We start from the raw sequence: 21,965 nt of genomic DNA on the forward strand, positions 1-21,965 counted from the left end.
CAATGGAAATTTACACAGTTTCCTCATAATATTGCCTCAGGGGATCATGTAAAATGTAAATTGTATCAGTTCTAACAGAACACTGTAGAACTCCATAACTAGCTGTAGTATGAGTGGAAGAATCATGATTAACTTGAACAAACTAGAATCTGTCTGATAAATATGATTTAAACCAGACTCGTACAGTTCCTTTAATCCCAATGACATGTCCTTGGCTGTGTACTTAGGAGTTGTGACCAATTGTGTCAAACACAAAACTGGTATCTAGCAAGAAAAGTATAGACAAGAGTGCACTGTCTGAGGCTATTGGAGGATCATTGGTGACTTTCACAAGTGCTGTTTCTGTACTATGATGCATTCATCATGACTGAATCTCAGTCAGGTTGGACATAGGTCCATAATTGGCAAAAACACCTGGACCACGGTAGGCTTTTTGAGTAGTAATTTGATTACAGCAACCTTAAAAGTTTTCCAGATGTAGCCTGTTAAATAAAGAGAGAATATTACGTCTAATACTGAAGTGGTAAATAAAGGAAAAACCTTTTTAAGCAGTAGTTGGGATAGAGTCTAACAGACATGCTACTTATTTAGCAGAAGGGACTATCGGCATGAGTTCAGAGATTTACAGCAGAGAAGCAGTCCAAATATAAATCTGGTCCCAAAGACACCTCCAGAGCCACTGCACCTAAAGACATGGTCATTATATTCTCTCTGATGCTCTGTAAAGAACGTCATGAAGTCATCACAACTGAGTTCTAAAGGAATGAAAGACTCCACAGAGCTTTGTCAGCCTTGCTACAGTGCTAAAAAGACTCCTGGGATTGTTCTCGTTTTCCTCTTTTAGAGATGAATAATAAGCCGTTCTTGTTTAATGAGCACTTTATAAGTCATTAACTATTTTTTAAGGCAAATTGAAATTCTTATGAATTTGTGGAATACCACTGCCTTCCCTGTCTTCATGAAGTCTGCTGTAAGACTTTTAAGACATATTTGAATGATAAAGCATGAAGAAAGTAAATGTTGGCTCAAAAACCAGGAGCATGGGGCAATATCTGATTCTTCTGTCAGAATCCTTGTTTCAGCCCCTGTCTGGCTCCCCTTTTCTCTCCCTCTCACCCAGCCTGAGCCTCAGCGTCTGCCTCTGTCTGTCTCTCTACCTCCCTCGCTCACCCTCTCAATCACTCCAGCCCTGTTCACAGCCTGATTACAATTATTGGAGACAGCTGCAGCTACCAGCTCACCTGAGCCCAATCATCCATCTCCTGCTACAAAAGCCCTCCTCATTCCACCACACCCTGCCAGACCATAAACCTTCATCCTTCATGTCCTGCCAATCCCCGCTCTGTCTCCTGCCACTGGTCTCCGATCTGCTCCCAGCCAGCCTTCTCCTGCCTCTGATCCACAGCCTGCTTCCACCCGGATTTCCCCAAGCCAGCCTATACCTGCCACCAGCCCCTCAAAATAACTCAATACACAGCCATTAATGTCTAAACCGCTGGCAACAAAAGTGAATACACCCCTAAGTGAAAATGTCCAATGAGTGGTCTCATCAGACCACAAGACATGGTTCCAGTAATCCATGATCATCATCTTTAGAAGAGGCTTAATTCTGGGATGACAGTCATGCAGACCAGTTTGATGCAATGTACTGCATATGGTCTGGGCACTGACAGACTGACCCCCCACCCCTTCATCCTCTGCAGCAATGCTGGCAGCACTCATGTGTCTATTTTCCAAAGACAACCTCTGGATATGATACTGAGCATGTGCACTCAATTTCTTTGGTCGACCATGGCAAGGCCTGTTCTGAGTGGAACCTGTCCTGTTAAACTGCTGTATGGTCTTGGCCATCGTGCTGCTGCTCAGTTTCAGGGTGTTGGCAATCTTCTTATAGCCGAGGCCATCTTTATGTAGAGCAACAATTGAAGAGCTCGTTTGCATAAACAGATAACTCCATCTTCAGAAACCTTCAGAAAATCCACTTTTCCATCGTCTACCTGAGGCAATATCAATCAAACTTAAGTTATCTCTATTCTTGTGATGTCATTTCTACTGAGTCAAATCCACTCAACTTAAGCTTGATATTATCTCAAGCAAACAACAAAAATAAGTTTTCAGAAAACCTACAAAAATTGAGTTATCTGTTTTTGCAAATGAACTCTTCAATTATTTTTTTTTAGATCCCCACTTTTGTTGCCAGCAGTTTAGACATTAATAGCTGCGTACTGGGGGCTGCGGTGGTTAGCATCGTTGCCTCGCAGCAAGAAGGTCACCGGTTCACGTTCCAGTGAGGACACCGAGATCTTTCTGCGTGAAGTTTGCATGTTCTCTCCGTGCAGCGTGGGTTCTCTCTGGGTTCTCTGGCTTCCTCCCACAAGGTCCAAAAGCATGTTGAGGTTAATTAGTGATTCTAAATTGTCTGTAGGTGTGAATGTGAGTGTGCTTGGTTGTCTGTCTCTCAGTGTAGCCCTGTGATAGACTGGTGACCTGTCCAGGGTGTCCCCTTCTTTCGCCCTAAGTCAGCTGGCATAGACTCCAGCCCCCCCGCGACCCTAGTGAAGATTAAGTAGTGTATAAACAATGGATGGATGGATGGCTGTGTATGATGTTATTTTGAGGAGACAGTAAATCTACACTGTTATACAAGCTGCACACTTTGTAACAAAGTGTCATTTCTTCAGTGTTGTCCCATGAAAAGATATAATTACATATTTGCAGAAATGTGAGGAATGTACTGACCTTTGTGACATACTGTATATGGATTATATTTGCTTTTATTTTATTACTGTATTATAATAATAGTAATTATTTTCATTATTTCACTATTGTAGGTCTATGACCTGAATAATTATCCTATATAAGGAACAGTTAATGCATTCATTATCACGGATGTTTGGCATTGTGATACCAGGGCTGCTGAGGATTATTTGGGGAAGTAGCAACACATGCAGAATGTTTGGTTCCATCTACTAAATATCTCTACTCACAGGTGGTAGGTTTGTTGCAGTTGTGTCCATGTCTGAAGTACTGTGGGTTCTCTATAACAGGTATCCTGGTCATTCCAATTACCACAGCATCTTGGCCAGCATCCAGTGTACAGGGGCTGATAATCCCATGGTTCACATGATGAAGGGGGCTGGCAGAGTCTTCCTCACCACTAATCACCGCCACTGGACCTAGAAAGACACATAGAGGCATGTTTAGATGGATGGATATGTCTTTATTGTCAGAGTCAAGGAGTAAGTAATTATTCCTTCTTCTGGGACGCATTCTTCATGCAGATCCTGCTGTATGTGGAAAGACTATGGAGGGATGGGATGGAGTGTAGGGGGAAACAGAAGGATGTAGTGTTTGGGCTTAGTTTAGTAGTGCCAAAGAAAGAACACCATCAATCAATCAGCAGACCAGCATTTACGCAGCAGTTTGTCAACCAGTCACCTCCATTCAGTAAATCATGCTTTCACCACTACAGTTAATTATTCAGTCAGTGAGTCACCAAGACTGTGGGGTAGTTAGCTACCTATTCCAATGAACCCTTCAGCTAATTCTAATCATATTTAGAACCTACTTGAGATTTGTATAATTATCACAATTAGTTTTTAACAAAAAATTATTACAAGATTTTAAAAAATTCTGTGACAACAAAACACCAGATGTAGACATCCCATGATAATGAGCTCATCAAAGGCAGGAAAGTACTTACTTTCACTGAAACAAACAAACACCCGGTCATCTTCTGAGCATATGACCAGGTTTAGAGACACATAGAGCAAGACATTTAGTAGGTCTGACTTTATACACACGTCATAAACAAATTAAACAGCCACCACCATAGCTGAGCATGTCCACTTTGAAACTGCAGTGTTCTGTGGATGGTCTCAAAAAACATGTTCAAACCTCCAGGCTGTCATCTGAACAAACCCAAAAGCCAATTCTGTCAACTTCAAACACTTTTAAATATGAAAGTTTAAAATACATAGATTTTCAGAGGTTTGATCAATGACCAGAGTGGAGCTTCAACATGTTGGGTGAGTATGATCTTATCTTCCTTATCTCATTAGGAAAGAGGACAACTTGATTAAAATCTAAATTTGACTCTTAATGAAGTTGAGGAACTGACCACTTTCATGGTAGAATTTCTTTGCCAGGCCTGGAATAGAAGGCAACATATTTTGTTTAAGGACTGAGCAGCAGAATAGTGTATATTGTGAACGTATTGCTGCAGTGTTAGTATGCTGGTGTCTTGTGAACCCTTGAGGGTTGGGAACGCCTGTGTGCATGACACAAAAATAAAGAAATCAATCGTTAAAAAAATACAAGGTGGTGAGTTAGGTATTTACAAAACCTTTCCAGCATTTTTTTTGTTTTTTTTGAGGTATAACTTTACAGATGATAGCTTTACAGTACATTGGCATTAATACATTTTCATTGAAATACTTAATTTCTGCTTCATTTGTACCTACTGCCCACACTACTGTGTCAATCGATTTTCTGCTTTATCCAGTTAAGGATACACACTGGACAGAGCATCACAGTACTCTGTATTTAAGGCCTATAAAAAGTAGAGTTTTGGAAATGTTGCTGAGCCTGTTGCAGTTGGAAAACCCCGTGGATAATTTTAAGTCTGTATGATATTTTGATATTTTGGAAACAGCACTGCAGACACCTAAGTCAGGTTTAACATTATTGTACTTAAAAATAAGAGAAATATGCATTCTTTGGTTAACAGTATAACATTTTGATGTGTATTTATTTATTGTAATTGGTAGTAATAACATATACAGTAGTGGTCATGCCCGCTACTACTAAAAAGAATGTCCCAAAAAGCTTCTCTTTCTTACATAGAATGTATTGTGTATAGAATGTTTATTGCTGAATTTAGCATTAATAGTGTCAATATCATTTGTCATCAATAGCCATTTTATCTGTAGGCTTTTTGAATATGAACATGATTTTCATTCGATGGGATGTAGGGATAGCTTTCATTGCACAATTAGGTTCTCTGCTTGTTCTTTACTCCCCAACACCAACAGTCTCCTATAACATGACAATGTGCAACGCCCATGAACTGCCCAGGACAAGCGCGAGTAACACAACAAAGGGCCCAAGATATTAGTTTGTTTTCTTTTTTTGTGGCCATAGCTACATTTTAGCAGGTATGACACTGATTTATATTGAGGGTTGTCAGTCAGAGTCAAGTCTGACAAATAAGAAAACTAGAACAAAACAGTCAAATAGTCAAACTATACAAAACTGGGTGATTGACCAGACAGGAAACAAATTCAGCCACAAAAACAAAACAACAGTGCTTAAACAAGCAGACCACAACTCAATTCAGCATTTTAAAATTGTATTTGCAAACACAAGCCAGCAAGCAATGAGAATGGTTTAATGTGTGTGTTGCAATTCTGAGTCCAATTCAGTCAGGTTAAAGTCCACCACACAGTTCAGTTCAATCCAGCTCATTCCCAACACAACTCAAATCACAAATCAAGAATCAGCTTCAGGTTTTACTGCAGATCTCATAACACCGAAACCAAAGCAGGAAATAAAATACTGAATGACTCAAACAGCGTCTCTCAGTGCAGTGCGACACCTCACAGTGATGAGTATTTACACTGGGTGCTCATAGTGCCATGGACCAGTCTGTAAGTCAGTCAGTCAATGAGTAAACAATCAGGATTGCAACGTCTGCCAAAGAAATATTTCGTCCATGTACATGTATTCCTGCTGCTGACACGGATGGCAAAAGAGGCTCGCTTTAGCTCCCGAAACAGCTACAATCACGTAGACTTTAACACGCGATCGGATGCCGAGGTAAGGTTGGTGTTCTTCTGCTCCCCTGACCCACACATCAGCGTCTCTAAGACTTACACTAATAGGTTTTCCTGAAGGCAGGTTTAAATTAGGACTGCCAATTGCTATTATTTGTTTTTCTGCAAAACAAATCTACCCATGGGTATTGATAAAGTAACCTTGACCTTGACCTTGAACTTGAATTGCACAGGCTACGTGGACAGTTAGAAGAATTGGATTATTGGATGACTGTGGGTGGTAACTGAGACAAACCTAAATGAACGTGGGTGGTAATGTAATTCTGACGGAATTCGCTACAACTTTACTAAGTTCACACTTTCATACACCTCTGCAAGATGCTAGTGCGCACAGATGCAGCAGCTCAACACTCTTCTTATAAAGTGCAAAAGGAGATAATAGAATCCACAGCATTTTGCTGGGAAAGAAACACAAGCTTCAATAAAGGCAAAGGAGGACGATTGTGTATTTGTTTCCACAACGAGTGCACTATTGCCAGAATCATAGACAGACACTTTTCTTGTGATTTGGAGTACCTGTGAAATGCAGGCCCATTTACCTTCCATGTGAGTTCACTGTTCTTATAGTCACAGCTGTATTCATTCCACCGGTGGCTAATGCTAGCATAGCCCCAGATTACTTGCACAGCAGCATAACCACTCAACAAAGCACATATCAAACACATCAGTTGTCCCACTAGAGGGGAAACACACTGGATAAAGCTTATTTTAGCATTAACACCCTTTAAATCAACAAAACTTCCACACATGGGCCAGTCAGATCACTTGTCCACACTCTTAACCCCAGCATCCATCCATCCATCCATCCATCCATCCATCCATCCATCCATCCATCCATTCATCCATCCATGACTTAGGGCGAAGGCAGGGGACACCCTGGACAGGTAACCAATCTATCACAGGGATGCACTTAGAGCAGTGAGGTTCACAGCTGGTGAGGCACTGACTTCATCAGAATCAGATTTACAAACATATGCACTCTACAGAGTAGCTCATTTGCCATTTGATTGGCGGCAGTTTACGAGTTATGTTTCATATCTGCATTCTTTACACATGCAAACTGTAGCCCACAAAACACATTTCATTTGGAAAAAAAGAAAACATATTGCTGTCTTGCCTTTACTTATAAATAGAGTTCATGTGCTGCTCCTTCTGCACAAAAATATCCATTACTTTCTGGTAAAAGTCCTCTTTATCTTCCCTCTGTTTTAAAAGTCTCTCTGTCTCAATGAAGGTCACTGCCAGGAAAGAAAGCCTTCCTTGACCAGTTCTGTTCCAGCTGTATGTTTTGAGTCTTTTCAGTGCTGAGAATGACCGCTCCACCGACGCTGTAGTAGCTGCCACAGTGAGCACTAGCTGGAGCAACTTTGTTGTCTGAGGAACAGTTGCAATAAGATCCTTCTTGGCCAAAAAGCTGAGAGGCTGTCCAGGAGATTTACATTCATCCCTCACCATTTTTGAGCTATACAGTCTAATGAGATTAGCCTTTTGTTCTTTTAAAGTCAAAGTACTCGGCATATTTTGACAGGCTCTGCGGTTTCGTGTCATCAAAGTGTTGTGACATTTCACTGAATTTTGCGCAATCCACCAAACTGAGGAAAGCAAGTTCATCGAAGTGGTCAAACCTGGCCTTCATTTGATCGCTGATGTCGTCCAGAATGTTTCAAAACACTCGTCTCCATTCATCTCTAACCGACTGTCTGTCTCCACACTGTCAGGCCCAGTCCGCTGCATTTCTGCTCAAATCGGTCGTAGAAACTGTCAAACTCCAGTCTCATGCGCTCAATAACTGAAACTGTGCCACGAACGCGTGCAAGACAGTATTCAATGTCCATCACCTTGTTTTGCAGTATGCTAAAAAGTGCGCTGGTTTCATTGAAAATGCCCTCATATGCAGTAATGAGAAAGCATTTTGATGCATTTGACAGCCACTGATCGTATCCTGCTGCCATCATCAGCGTGTCATTATCCCAGCTGTCAGGATTTTCCATAATGATATGAAATGTGGTGCGCAGATGCTTTTGGTGCATGCTTGTTGTCTGCAGCAGCCCAGAGTTAGAACAACATCTTGTAGGCGCTGCTCTGGGTAAACGGCACTTGACAACATCATCCAACAAGTAAGTGCACTTTGTGGACTCGCTGAAAAATGTCCTGAGTCCCTCAGCTGTTTTAAAAAAATGTGCAAAACTTGGGCATGCACTTTGATGAATGCAATAGCACTCGGTTCAGCTTGTGCGCTTAACAGTGGGTTAACATGGCCTTGGGCATCTTTTCTTTAATGCTAGCCTGCACCCCATTAAGCTTGGATGCCATCACAGCAGCCCTATCATAAGTCTGAGCTATAAGCTTATTAACACAACCATATTTCTCCAACACTCTCAGGACATACTCGTCTATGGCAGGAGCATGTCTGTCCGCACTCACATCATCAAAGCCCAAAAAACGCCTCCTTCACCTCACAGTCTGCTTCAGTTTTAGTCACATAGCACAATATGACTGAGATCTGAGCTTTGTTTGCGTCTGTGGTCTCATCTACTTCTACAGCAACAAATGGGACTGCACTGATCTCCTTTTTAATATCATTTCTAATGACATCACCGACTGCTTCAGTTATATCATTCTGTATTCTATTTGACGAGCCAGAAAATACAGTGGATGTCTCCAAATGTCTAGCTCGCCTATCATCTTTCTCAGCAAAGACATGTAGGAGTTCAACATAGTTGCCACGATTAGCAGAGCCATTGCCACAAAATCAGACTGACAAGACTAGCAGCCTCTCAACTCCCAACGTTGGCACCTCACTGGCAAAGGAACTAAACTGCTTCTTTGCCTGTTTTGAGGCGAAAACAGCAGGCTCAGGCACAACACCTTCACTGGCCTCAGAGAGCAGAAGCCTCACTGGCAGGAGCATGAGGTGAGGCATGCGCTCAGAACACTGAATGCGAGGAAAGCTGCTGGTCCTGATGCTAGAAGAATGTGCAGATCAGCTTTCTATGGTCTTCACTAAAATCTTTAACCTGTCTCTGTCCACATCCATTATCCCATCATGCCTGAAGTCTTCAACAACTATGTCACTGCTCAAAAAGTCTGTCATCAGTGAGCCTTACACTGGTTGTTAAGAAATGCTTTGAGAGACCAGTCCTACAGTACATCGAAGCCAGTCTCCCACCCACCTTCAATCCACATCAGTTTGCCGACAGAGCCAACACTTAAACAGAGGATACCATCGCCTCTGGTCTTCACAGTACACTGACCCACCTTGGACACCAGAGGAGCTATGTGAGGATGCTTTTCATGGACTTTAGCTCTGCCTGTACCACTATCATCCTCAAGTCTCTAAACTGAGTGACTGAGGACTTTCACAGCCCACCTGCCACTGTAACAAGAACTTTCTAACCAACTGCCTCAAGACTGTCAGAATAGGTAAATACCTCTCCTCCACCATCACCTCAGCACTGGCTCCCCACAGGGCTGTGTGCTGAGACCCATCATCTACTCGCTGTGCATGTACGACTGTGCCCCAGTGCTTTCCCATCAGGTTTATGGCATTGATTTCAATTTCCCTGATTGAAACTACATGCAAAGAGACCTCTTTGGACTTACTTTTTGTTCTTTCATTATTTTGGGGGGGGATTTACTTGTTGGATGTTTGCGCTGGTGTTCATTTCGCAAAAGAAGTATGAAGAGGATTGAAGGTCATTACTGAGAAACCAAACAGCTGGATCATGAAAAACCTGGTTTGTACAGATTTACTGCTGGTTACTGTGGGATTGTACGACTCCATAAATGATCTAATATAGCTTATGTAATTATTGGAGACCAAATTCGAATGTGAAGCAGCTTTGTGAGATTAAATGTGTGAAATGTGCTGTTGATAATCACTATCATAAACATTGTTTTAAATAGATATGCAAATCAATGTAAAAAACAAACAAACAAAGACAAAGGTTTGTCAATGTAATCTGATCTGAACCTTATAGGACTGAATTTGTGGACTGGTAGAAATGGTTAGTGAAGGTATGTATTTTACCCAGACTTGCATTATAAGCACAAACAAAGAGAAAACACAACAAAACCATGTTGCTATGCACACCGTCTCCAGCTCAGGATTGTAGTAGTGTTTTGGTCCACAGGGACAAAGTGAGAAGGTTGAGGATTTGGGTTTTTTCTGAATAAAATCAAATCAGGTTTATTGTTCTTGTATCTTGCTGCACATACACAGTCGCACAGGCAAGACGTTTCTTCAGGATTATTCAACCAGCAAGTTTTGTGGAATGTACGTCTGGGATAAGACACTAAACGTCCACTGTCGTTGTCTCCTGAAGGGGCCGCTGCGTCCATGCAGGCCGCCATCATGTTGAACATGGCGAACATCTTCAGGTCCTGGTAGGTCTTCAGGGACACAAAGACACGATGGTGTGACGATGGTGAAGCCGCAGATGCTGCCCAGAGCTAGTTGTCTGTCTGTCTGTATCCTGTTAGACCCGATTCTTTAGTTGGAAGCCCAAGAACAAGCCAGAGAAATCTTCAGTTCTCAGTTGTAGAATTTATTTATTTCAGTCACAGGTAAAGTGAGGCAGCGCTGGAATTCAGAGGGACAGAGAGGAATCTCATGTCCAGCTGAACTGAGGTTTTTCGGCTCCAGGTTACAGATATCTTCTTGGGCTGGGCCTGCCCCCAACATAGATAAGATTTGTACGCTCCCGAGTTCAATTGGCCAGTTACCAATGGCGTGGACAGGCATACCTCTTCTGCACTCTGTCCACGTCCTTGACATTTGGTAAGCAACGTGTGTGGATGTTGTTGGTACGGCGTGTAGCTAAAGTAACAATCGTATCTGATGGAATAGAGGAGTTTCCGCTATCTCCAAGTGTGTGAACCGGTTCTCACTGGCTATGCTATCTTCAATGCTGTTCTCAGTAGGAAAACACGAAACAGAATCATAGGCTCAGTGCAAAATACAGATTCAGAATACATAATAGCTCGAAACATGCTTAATTATAACAATCCCCTCCAGCTGTATGTCCATCTGGGATGTCATGGAGCCATGTTTCTGTTAAAGCAAACACACAGCAGTTTTTTCACTCTCTGTGGGTTTCTCCCAGCAAACGTAACTCGTCCAGCTTGTTGTCGAAGTAGTGGACATTGGAGAGTAGGAGCGACAGTACTGCTTGTCTGGAGGGGTTAGCCTTTAGCCTAGCATGGATCCCAACTCTCTTCCTCCTCTTTTCTTTACATTCGTACTGTTTGTGCTTCCTTCTCTCTCGGGTAACTGCCGGTGTCGTCTTTGATCGGACTCTGTGTTAGTGTAGTATGTCCAAATCACAACCGATTGCTGCAATTCCAGCATCGTTCACCGTCCTGACGCCCAGCAATGTCATGCAGCCGCCAGTTTTGCGGAATGAACGTCTGGGATAGATGAGACACTCAAAACGTTCACTTTCATTGTCTCCTGAAGTGGCCGCTGCATCTATGCGCGCCACCATCACCATGGACATTGGTAAAGGACATTGGCAAACAACAAAAAAAAGACTGATTGACTTGTTGGCTGCTGCAGGGACCTGTGACCTCTGCCAGTTACTGGACAAATATGCTAATATTTAGGCCATGTGTCAGACAAGCTTACACTCAGGCTGAATGGTCAGCTGGTAATGGACAAACAAGGACAGTGACACACAGTGACCGCCACAGAAAGATGAGAGAATAATGGGGGAACAAAGGAAAGACTGAGAGAAAGGGGATAAGACAGAAAGATAAATGGATTCAAAAACTGTGAGGCCGTTTTCATGGAGCACACAGGTTAGAGGTTAAATGGTGTTGGTTACCCAAGGGGCAGACAGACTGAGGAGCAGGAAAGCTTACTGAGAGCCAGCAGGCATGTAGCTGTTGTTTCCAGACAGAGATGCAGATTACTGACACAGAATTCATGTTGAGCTCATTTTCTATAATGGCACAGATGTAAAAGGACATCTATTCTGCAAACAACTAATTTAAACTGTATTACTTTCCGTTTCTGCTCATCTTATTCAACGAAATCCAAAGTTCATACAGCAGAGAAACAAAAATGTTTCACCTTTTAAAAGAGTTCAAACTAAAATTTAAACCAATCGTGTTCATAGATTAAAAAAAAAAACAAAAAAACAGTCAGTTATGTTTCAGAGATTTTATTTATTTATTTAACTTATTGTTGCAAAAAACAGTGTCTGATTTGTCCTAGAAAATAAATCAGACCAACATGTTCATGGATCCCTTCTGGTTGTTCCAAAGTCGAGGCTGAAATCTAAGGGGACCCAGCTTTCTAATCAGGGCCCCTAGACTTTTGAGTGACCTGCCAGAGAGATATAATAAATAATGACACTTTGACTGACTATATAATTTTCCTTCTCACTCAAAATTTGTTGTACGTCAAAATGTGTGCTTGTGTGAACACAGGCCACAGTCAGGACTGAGCAAACAACATTACAATTATGATGTACTTCTGGTGCACTGCTCAGTGTGGAAGCAAGTCTGCGTAGCTCTGTCTTGAATTTTCCCCAGGGCATGAATAAAATCTCTATCTATCTGGACTAACTTTCAGATATGAGTTCTGTCTGCACTTTAAAATGAACAAAAGGGGGTTTTCTTCCACAATACTTGTACTGAAAAGAGCTCTTTACTGAATTTGTTCACCAAACTGTCGTATTTATAAATTAATTGACAATTAAAGGAAATAATAGGGGTTTATCTCTTACCAGGAATTCCATAGAAAAACTGTTGATACACAAACTAAAACTCTGTGATGCAGTTGCTTGTGTGTTTGAATGCAAATTTACAAAAAAAAAAATCTCACTGCTACAGTCTTCATCAGCAATACAGTAATCAATAACAACACACCCAATTACATGCTCTTCTACTGACACACAGAGATCCTAATGACTAATGGGAACTACCAAGGAATCTACTTGTAGAATAAACAGCACGTCCTTCGGTCAGTGATTTATACCATAGTTTACAATGTGACCACCTCCTCCTCCATTTTTCTTAGTACCCAATTGGCGCCGCAGTCTTTCAATCAAAGTTTATTACTGGCATTAATCTAATAGGCCTTCAGTATCAATGCCTGCTTTCAGTGACTGACAGAGCAGTCAGTTAGATTTTATTACCTTCATAAATCACCTGATTAGCTGTTAGCATCGCTTAGCCAATTCTGAGTCCTGAGTGCATGCAAGCTGCTTCTCCGTAAGTCTTCCTACATCAACCTTAATGTCCTCACATCAGCATGATTCACAAAGCACTGCTTTTAGTAATGTCTTGATAATACATCACGCTGCACTCTGGGTATTTCATGGCTAAATCAGGTTACACGTCAGGATGCATTAGAGGACAGCTGGGACAAACTGGAAGGATGAGGTAAAAGGTGACAAATGCTGTCCAATTGTTTCTAAAACTAGACATACCTGTGGTGCTCAAAGTAATTGCCCCTAACAAGGCAAACTGCAGATTTTTTGTAGAATTTAGGGATTTGTTAGACAAAGGTGCACTAGTATTACTATTGACTAGAGCTGTAAGTTTTTAGAAGTGGTACTGGTGGTTCTAAAGTCATTAACTGGTGCCTTTTTGCCTTGTGAAATGTGAAATAATGAATGAAACCTGAACCTGTTTTTAATTTCATGACTACACATCTCAAGAGATGTTGAAAAAAGCAGGAAAATAAAGGGCTACATCCATGCCACTAACACTGCATTTCAGTCTGGACTGGCAAAAATATGGCTTTTGTAAACAATGATGCAAACATCCATGTACACTTTCTGATTGGATGTCACTGTCACTATGTGTCATTCTCTGATTCATTGTGCTCCCATCACGTGACACCAGCCTTGACTTGATAAATTCAACATTGACAACACATTACCTGTGCTGCTGACCTTGTGAACGTGAATGGTCATGTGATGTGTGTTTTCAGTTGTGTCAGTGTGCACGGTGATTATTTCTGTTTCATTGGACATAATGTGTTAGTACCCAGGTATCATTCCCTTGTGGCGGTTGATTGTAGCCACACGGAGAGCTTTTCTACAAAAGTAGCGTGTTTAAGTGATCTGAAAAATTCACTGATGGTTATATTGGAAAATCATCAACCCAATTATACGCTCAAAAGCACGTTTCAGACAGATTGCCGGCTTCATCAGTCTGCTACAGTGACGGCATTCTGTCATTCAGGCATTGTTTTACTTTTTAGGTAACGTTTTTCACGACTTACAGTCTGTCTTCATGGTGACTTTTATGGAAAAGTGAGCAAGGTGCTCTCCTGCCGACAGCGCTGAAGAGTCTACCCTCGAAAGAAAGTGTGGATGTGATTGCCAAGTTCGCTCAGCTGGAGTTTTGTTACGGTGACGCAGAGAAAGGTCGCAGCATGTTTGACAAAGTCCTCACGAACTACCCAAAACGTACCGACCTCTGGTCCATTGTCATCGACCTCCTGGTCAAACACGGATCACAGAAGGATGTCAGGGCGCTCTTTGATCGAGAGATCCACCTGAGTGTTTCAGTGAAGATGATCAAATTCTTCTTTAAGCGCTATTTGGAACATGAGAAGAAGCACGGCACCCTGCAGAGCATCCAAGCAGTCAAAGAAAAGGCTATGGAGTTCGTGGAAGCTAAAGGCACAGAAGCTGCCAAGTAAAGACCAATTATACAGTCACACACACCCTGTTGTGTATGTGCATAGACTGCAATGTGTCACACTTGATTTACAACACATTTGTGGCTGCAGATTCTAACACAGGTTCCTCCTCAACGTGATAATGATGTTTGCTCGTAACTATGTAGCCAACACACTCAGTTACAGTCAGTTTAATGGAAAGGAGTGCATATCTGAAATGGGTGATACATTATGTGAAGCAGCAAGTCCAGGTAACCCTCTTTACATACTATAAATGACAGTGATAGCAGGCAGTGTAAACAAAGCTATTCTTTATGGCTCTGTGATTACCATCACCTATCTCTGTGCTGTCATCCATTTCGTCCTTCGTTATCGTTAACGTGTAAATCACTCTGCTGACAGTCACTTTGTAATGCATCTTTACACACACCCTGCCAAACACACACACGTATGATGTCATGACACCTGTGAGTGTAACACCTTATCTGGTCTCACTCTCTCCCCTGTAGTGTTGTCTTGACTCTAAGGTCTCACTATTACTCTCTCACTTGTTCTCAAATGAAGTGAGGCAGAAGACTGACTGCATCCATCACACAGCAGCATTCCACTCATTTCTCAAATGTGTGAACAATGCATTTCCTACTCTGGTGTGAAGCATCTGGGCCGTTACAATCTATGACATATCGACATGTCATACGCAGACACATTTTTGTGTTAGTATGCTTGTGTAGGGCCTCCATTGCTCAGAGCCTGACCTTCATTTGACCTCATCATAAACCTATTTCTAACCCTAAAAAGAACAGTTGAACTTGTTGTTCATCTCTGTTTGGAAAGTGGAAAAGGTGGTCATTTAAATGTGTCCATTTAAATCAGAGAATATGTATTAGCCAAATGTTGATTTGTAGTATAGTCTAGTATGGTATGATTTATTATGGAACCTGCTGTTAAACTACACTCATAACTTCAACCCCTACCTGAATATTCATACCCAATGATGGCGACACTTTTGAATTTGAAAATCTCTTGGTTTAGTGTTTACATGTGAACTCATGGTGCTGAGCAGTCACAAACTGTCTCAGCAATCTTGATGTTTTAGGAGAAATATATAATATTGAATGTTCAAAAGCCCTTTCTTCTCCTTCTCTAAAACTAATAGTTCATGCCAGGAGCTATTTCATGTGGCACTAGTTCTGGAAGTCCTCTTCATTTTCTCCAAAAACAGTTTTATGATTATAAGCTAACTCACAGTTGTGCACTCCTACTGACATGCAAAAGCTTGGCTGAAATGAAAAGATGAACAATTGTGTTACCAAATCTGTGGTTCATTGATGGAAAGTCAAAGTCAAACTTCCAATCAGCAAGTGTAAAATTCTGCAACTGGCAACTGGTCAAATTATGCCACTGGGAAAACTGATAATTCAAATGGCAGCACAAACCAATTCACTTTTGGATTCTGGGTGAATTCGGCATTGTTGGATTCAACAAACAATAGTTTAGTTTAGAAATAGGAAGGCATTTCAATTCAGATTCAATTTTCAATGGCAGCTGAGGCTCAAGAAGGACACAACACAATTTCTGTGACACTAAGCTGAGCTAATTAAAACTGGTTCTTTTTCTGTGTCATCTAACAGAAGATGCTGTCCAAGAATAAATGAGATGGGAACTTTTTTTTTTTTAGCTGTACTGAGCTTTGTTATTACCTACATACAACTGGCAGTAGCCAAAGCATGAACATGCAAGTAGCAGCTAAGTTATCAAACTATTGTGTGAAAAAGCACAAGCCAATGTCACTCTGACACATTCTGTTGTATCTGGGTGCTGACACATCTAAAACAGGCCAAGCGAGGATGACTCCACTTCAACATGTCCTTACTCTTAAGGTCTAAAACTTCCATTGGCTCTAAAATAGCGGTGCAGGAATACACACACACCCAGGGGATGAGTAAATGCATAAATTGATAGCACGCCATTTATCCCGTGTGGTGCTCTGTGCAGTGCTGCTAAATGATGGTTTATAATTACTTCACCTTTAACACTTCCTAGAGTCCCTGGAGCAGGGAGGCCTGAGCTCCTTGCGGACTCGCACAGCCTCTTTTACTCTCCTTGCCTCAGTGCTCACTCTTTCTCTAATCCACCATCACTGACTCTACCTCACTCACTCCTCACTCACTGTGCCTGTAAGCTATTTCCTCTCCCTCAGTCTATGCTACACATCTTTGTGTGTCACTGTATCGCTGTGATGTTAAATGACAGAGGAAGGCAGAGCATTCTCATTCCAGAGCTTTGAGCACCAACCTGACCTCCACTCAACCCTCCTTTGGCTCTGTCTCTCTCTCATAATTGGTTTGGTGCTCGGGGCTTTGGGCTGGTGGGGAATGTCACAAAGGCTGACAGCAAAATAATGCCATGTAGACAGACAGGAGAAAACAACAAACAAAAAAGAATTATACTACCTGGGTGGTGCTGGCCAACACAGCTGCTTGATGACTACCTCCCTCTATGACTGGCTGACTGACTAAGTGACTGGAAACAACAAGCAGTTTAACAAATGCAAGGGGTTGTGTTGGAGTGAGGGGATTGCTGTAGGTGCTATGTTTCATGCATGGGTTTTACACAGGGCGAACTGTGCAAATTGAATATATGCAAAAATATGCTTGGCTAGGGGCTGCAAGGTGGCACTGTTGCCTCACAGCAAGAAGGTCGCCGGTTCATGTCCCGGTGAGGACACCCGGGATCTTTCTGCGTAGAGTTTGCATGTTCTCTGCAGCGTGGGTTCTCTCCAGGTTCTTCTTCCCACAAGTCCAAAAACATGTTGAGGTTAATTGGTGATTCTAAATTGTCCATAGGTGTGAATGTGAGTGTGCTTGGTTGTCTGTCTCTAACTGTAGCCCTGTGATAAACTGGCGACCTGTCCAGGGTGTCCCCTGCCTTCACCTTAAGTTGACTGGGATAAGCTCCAGCCCCCCCGCCACCCTCGTGAGGATTAAGTATAGATAATGGAATATGCTTGGCTAGTAGACATTTTGGAATCTTGATAAAAAGAAAGCATGGTTAATTGCAATGAACCATCAGTGAAAACCAAAGATCTGTATGGAGTGACGAAAGGATGATTGCTTTGATATTTGACTGTTGTCCTGTGTGCTGGCGTGGCACGGTGCTGTGGTGATTAGCACTGTCACCTCACAGCAACAACTTCCTGGATTTGAACAAGCTGGAGTTTACATGTTCATCCTGTGCCTGTGTAGGATTTCCACAGATTTTCTGGCCTCCACCCACAGTCCAAAGGCAGGCATGGTGGGTTACTTGGTAATTCTAAACTTACGGTAAGTGTGAGTGTAAAGCTATCGGTCTCTGTGGCGGAGAGACAGAGTACACAATGAACAGGTTGCCTTGATTAGAGAGAGATGTTGAAATATGTCTGTGAGTAGGAAAAGTTGCCAAAGCAACACACTGAGTCTAAAAAAATAGGGAGGTGATCACAGTGAGCCTTTAATCCTAATCCTTTACAGTTGAGAGATAAACAACAGAACTATACTGATCATATTAGACACTATTCTAATGTGTTTGAATGTATTTGACTGGCTAAATGACATGACACTGTGAGCAGGAGCCAACAATTTTCACTTGATGAACCTTTCCCACCATATTCTAATTATACGATATTCACCTACACTCTTAACTCAGGTGTTTTAGCCAATCGTAGACCCTGCTTCACATCCACATTTCCAGTATCCAGTGGCAAATACAGAACTTCACAAAATTAAGGGCTGACTAGATTACCTGGCAAGTAAAGTGAGGATAGTCCCATGTCATGGTCTTGGGTTTTTCTTCTGTTTATTTCCTATTTGATTTTGGCGTTCCCTGTTCTTTTGGGTCTCTTGTGGTCTTCCTTCCTTTCTTTGTCAGCTTCCCTCCTTGTCTGACTGTCAGTTTCACCTCTGTCCTGTGACTTACCTGTGTACCTTGTGTCCCTAATTAGTTCTCAGTGTATAAATAATCTTGTCTTTTTCTCTGTATTTGTCAGTCCATGTTGTTCGCTGCCTTTCTGTGTCGTCCCCTGATCAACCTGCCTGTTTGATTTCCTGCTGCTTGGCTCATGTTCACCTGCATTTTACCTTCCTGGTTCTCCTCAAGTGCCTTTTCTGTTGTTGGGATGTGCATTTAGTTTTTCTGAATCCTGTTTCTCGGTCTCCTGTTTATCTCCTTTGTTAGTCCAGTGAGATTTTTGCTGCATGAGTCCAGCCCCTGTTTTATGGATTCTGTTTGTTGGATTAATTCTTTCAGTCATGGACTTTATTCACCTGGAATCCCCAGCCGCCTTTCGTTTGTTTGTTTATTGCATCCAGATGACTGGATCACTTAATGTAGATTTCATGTGGATTATTACGAAGACATTAAGCAAAAATCTAATAAACTGATGAAGAGAAGGCCTGAGCGAGGTCCCACTAAAATCACTTGCTCTTATCCCAGCAGTGAAGCATCAGACGTTGCCAGGCAATAACACAGATCCCAGAGCTCAGTGACGAAGCCAGACCACTCTACAGCTCAGCAGAGAGACAGTGAGGGGGCTGATTACAGAGCCAGACACACAGATTGAGTCTGAATTATGGTGTATTGAACTGGAGGGGTAGAATAGAATAGATTTTGATTTAACTTCCTTAATGCCACCAAAGACAGATTTTTTCTTTTTCTTTTTAATTCACAAAGTATCAAGGTACGACGGGAACCCAAGCGGAAAGCACATAGACAATGCAGAGGCCGGTCTCGGTTTACACACAGATTTATGAAACAAAACAAAAATTAACTGAACGCAGGGAGGAATTTAAACTCAGAACCTAACTAATGAATAAACAGAGAACCAGGATTAACTGAGGTGGGGGGCCAGGGACAAAACTAACAGGCTAGGCAGGGGGCGGACCAGCTCCAGGGGACCGGCAGTTTGAGAAGCACACACCGATGCAGAGGGTGGAAGGCAGAGAGCAGCAGTGGCGGTCTGGGGAAGTACATCAGGGGCCTGTACTACGAAGCCAGATCAACATACATAGGATATCTTTCAGAGATCCGACTTGACTAACCCTAACAACAGCACTCAGGACAACCTGTCCTACGATGGTGGTTATCAACTTGGTGAGTCAACCCAGGTTTGTCTGATCTGAGTATGAGTGCATACACATAAAATGGGCGGCGTTATCAGCACCTGACCAATCACCACTGTGGACTCTGGCTGCAGAGATCATCGTTACTGGTGACCTGTCCAGGGTGTCCCCTGCCTTCGCCCTAAGTCAGCTGGGATAGGCTCCAGCACCCCCGCGACCCTAGTGAGGATTAAGCGGTGTAAAGATAATGGATGGATGGATGATCACTGTTCCATCATGAAGGCATGTAGGACTGAAAACCCAGGATTTAACCTGAAGTTACCTCGTTAACCCTAAATCCTGCTTCGTTGTACAGAGTGCTGCGCTACAGCTGCCCAGAGTTACTGCTGATGAACAATGATTATTAGCATCAGCCGCTGCAGGGAGCCGCACAGGAAGATGAGAGAGAGCAGAGGGGATAGAGAGAGAGATGGAGGACCAAAAGGAGAGGAAAAAGAGAGGCGCAAAACAAAAAAGGAAGAGAGGGAGAAAAAGGGAGGTCAGATGGGGCCATGATGCAGGGACCGGGGAGGGGGCCCTGACACAAAGCAGGAACATTAGTGAGATGTGACAAGTTCTTACTGAATCTATCATCACAACACTAGTTGAAAAATTTTATGAGAGAACACTGTTCATCTCTTCAGTGGGTATGGAGAATCTGCTCTGGGAGCTTGTGATGGAACAATAACTTACACACATTACTGGCACACACTTGTTTTTGTTGTTTCCTGAAGGGAGAGTGACTGGATTTTAACACTCACTGCCATTTTTCTCAGTCACTGAAGCCAAGATAAAGCCTGGATGGAGATGTAGTGGGAGGGGCCAATAGTTACTGTATATAGCTTACCACTGTTGCCACTGTGGATGTTGAAGAGGGGCAGCTGCCTGAAACATCCATACAATGCATGATTAAACATTTTGATTAAGTGCTGCATTATTTATTTATTTATTTATTTATTTATTGAAGATTTAACACCCATTTTTAAATTTTGAGCTTGTGTTGACTTCTCATCAAAATGATCACCCTAACCACAATGCATGGTGGTAGAGGTATATTGAGATAACTGACAGTCAGGCAGTATTGTACTGTATTGATCAATAAAATAATGAAAATATATTAAATTCTGTCCAGCAAAGTAAACTCAGTTTATTAAAGAACCAAATTCAATAGAGGCAGTTTTTCAATTGCAAGCCACATTTCAATTTTAATGAAGTGTTTACATTAGTTAGTGTGTATATGACGTTAAATGTTGTTTTACTGCAGAATGTGTGAGGGTGAAAGGTACTGTTTAGTGTCATGGTTGTGTATCAAGTGAACAGAAGGGAGGACCCAAATGCAAACACAACCAATGAACTGTTAGTTCGTTGAAGAATGAAACACCCTCTTCCTGGCACACCTCCCATCAAGGTCAAAGTTGTACAATCGCTTCTTAGTTGTAGGCACAGCTGTGATGTAGCTTTGACGCCAACAGTTGCAGTTACATTCAGATTTGAAATTTAGGAATTCTTGGAGAAATCTTTTTACATTAAATTGTCTTCTCTTGTCTTAAATTTGCTGGGCCATCCATGCATCCATGCATCCACTTTCTATACAACACTTTATCCTCAGTAGGGTTACAGAAGGGCTGGAGCCTATCCCAGCTGACTTATGGCGAAGGCAGGGGACACCCTGGACAGGTCACCAGTCTATCACAGGACTACACTTATCAAACATCACCCCAACATTTTTGACAGTTGGTCTGAAAGTCATTATACCAAAACCCAATACCTCAGGATCCCCAAAATCAATGAATTCCATTTTGTCTTCATTTAAAAGCAAAAAGCTGGATGACAAGCTCTGCTCAATGTCTTTAATACAACTGGTTACACTACTCTGTGCCACACTTTCTGTTGGTTGCACTGGTAGATAAATCTGAATGTCATCTGCATAACAGTGGAAGGACAGATTATGCGTTGCTATAATTGATCCAAGTGGCAGCATACAAAGGGAGAACAGGGTATGGCCGAGAATCAAACCTTGCAGCACCCCACAAGAGAGATGCACGAGAGGAGGACAGGTTACCAATCATTACTGAAAAACTTCCATCAGTAAGGTAGGAAATGAACCACCTAAGTGTGGTGCCACTGATGCCAACATATGGTCCACAGTGTCAAAGGCAACTGTGCAGTTCAGCAGCACTAGAACCGTAAGGCGCTTGGCATCAACGGACAAAGCAATATCATTGTGGACCTTTAACAGAGCAGACTCAGTACTGTGACGAGATCTGAACCCAGACTGGAATGTATCGCAAACATCATTGTCCTCTAAGAAAGACTGCAACTGTGTAAAAACAACTTTTTCTAAAACCTTGGATAAAA

At 42.2% G+C, this 21,965-nt stretch overlaps 1 protein-coding gene across 1 annotated transcript in view; it reads right to left on the bottom strand.

Moving 5' to 3' along the window:
• The window catches only part of LOC103367796 (NT-3 growth factor receptor-like), a 91,902-nt gene that overhangs the window by 22,058 nt on the left and 47,879 nt on the right, over positions 1–21,965 (bottom strand). The window contains exon 9 of the mRNA XM_008295936.1: positions 2,988–3,176. Coding sequence (XP_008294158.1) covers positions 2,988–3,176 — 189 coding nt within the window. The remainder of the gene's footprint in view (positions 1–2,987; positions 3,177–21,965) is intronic.

This window comes from Stegastes partitus, unplaced genomic scaffold (assembly GCF_000690725.1).
Source record: "Stegastes partitus isolate 25-593 unplaced genomic scaffold, Stegastes_partitus-1.0.2 Scaffold1088, whole genome shotgun sequence".
Lineage (NCBI taxonomy): Eukaryota > Metazoa > Chordata > Actinopteri > Pomacentridae > Stegastes > Stegastes partitus.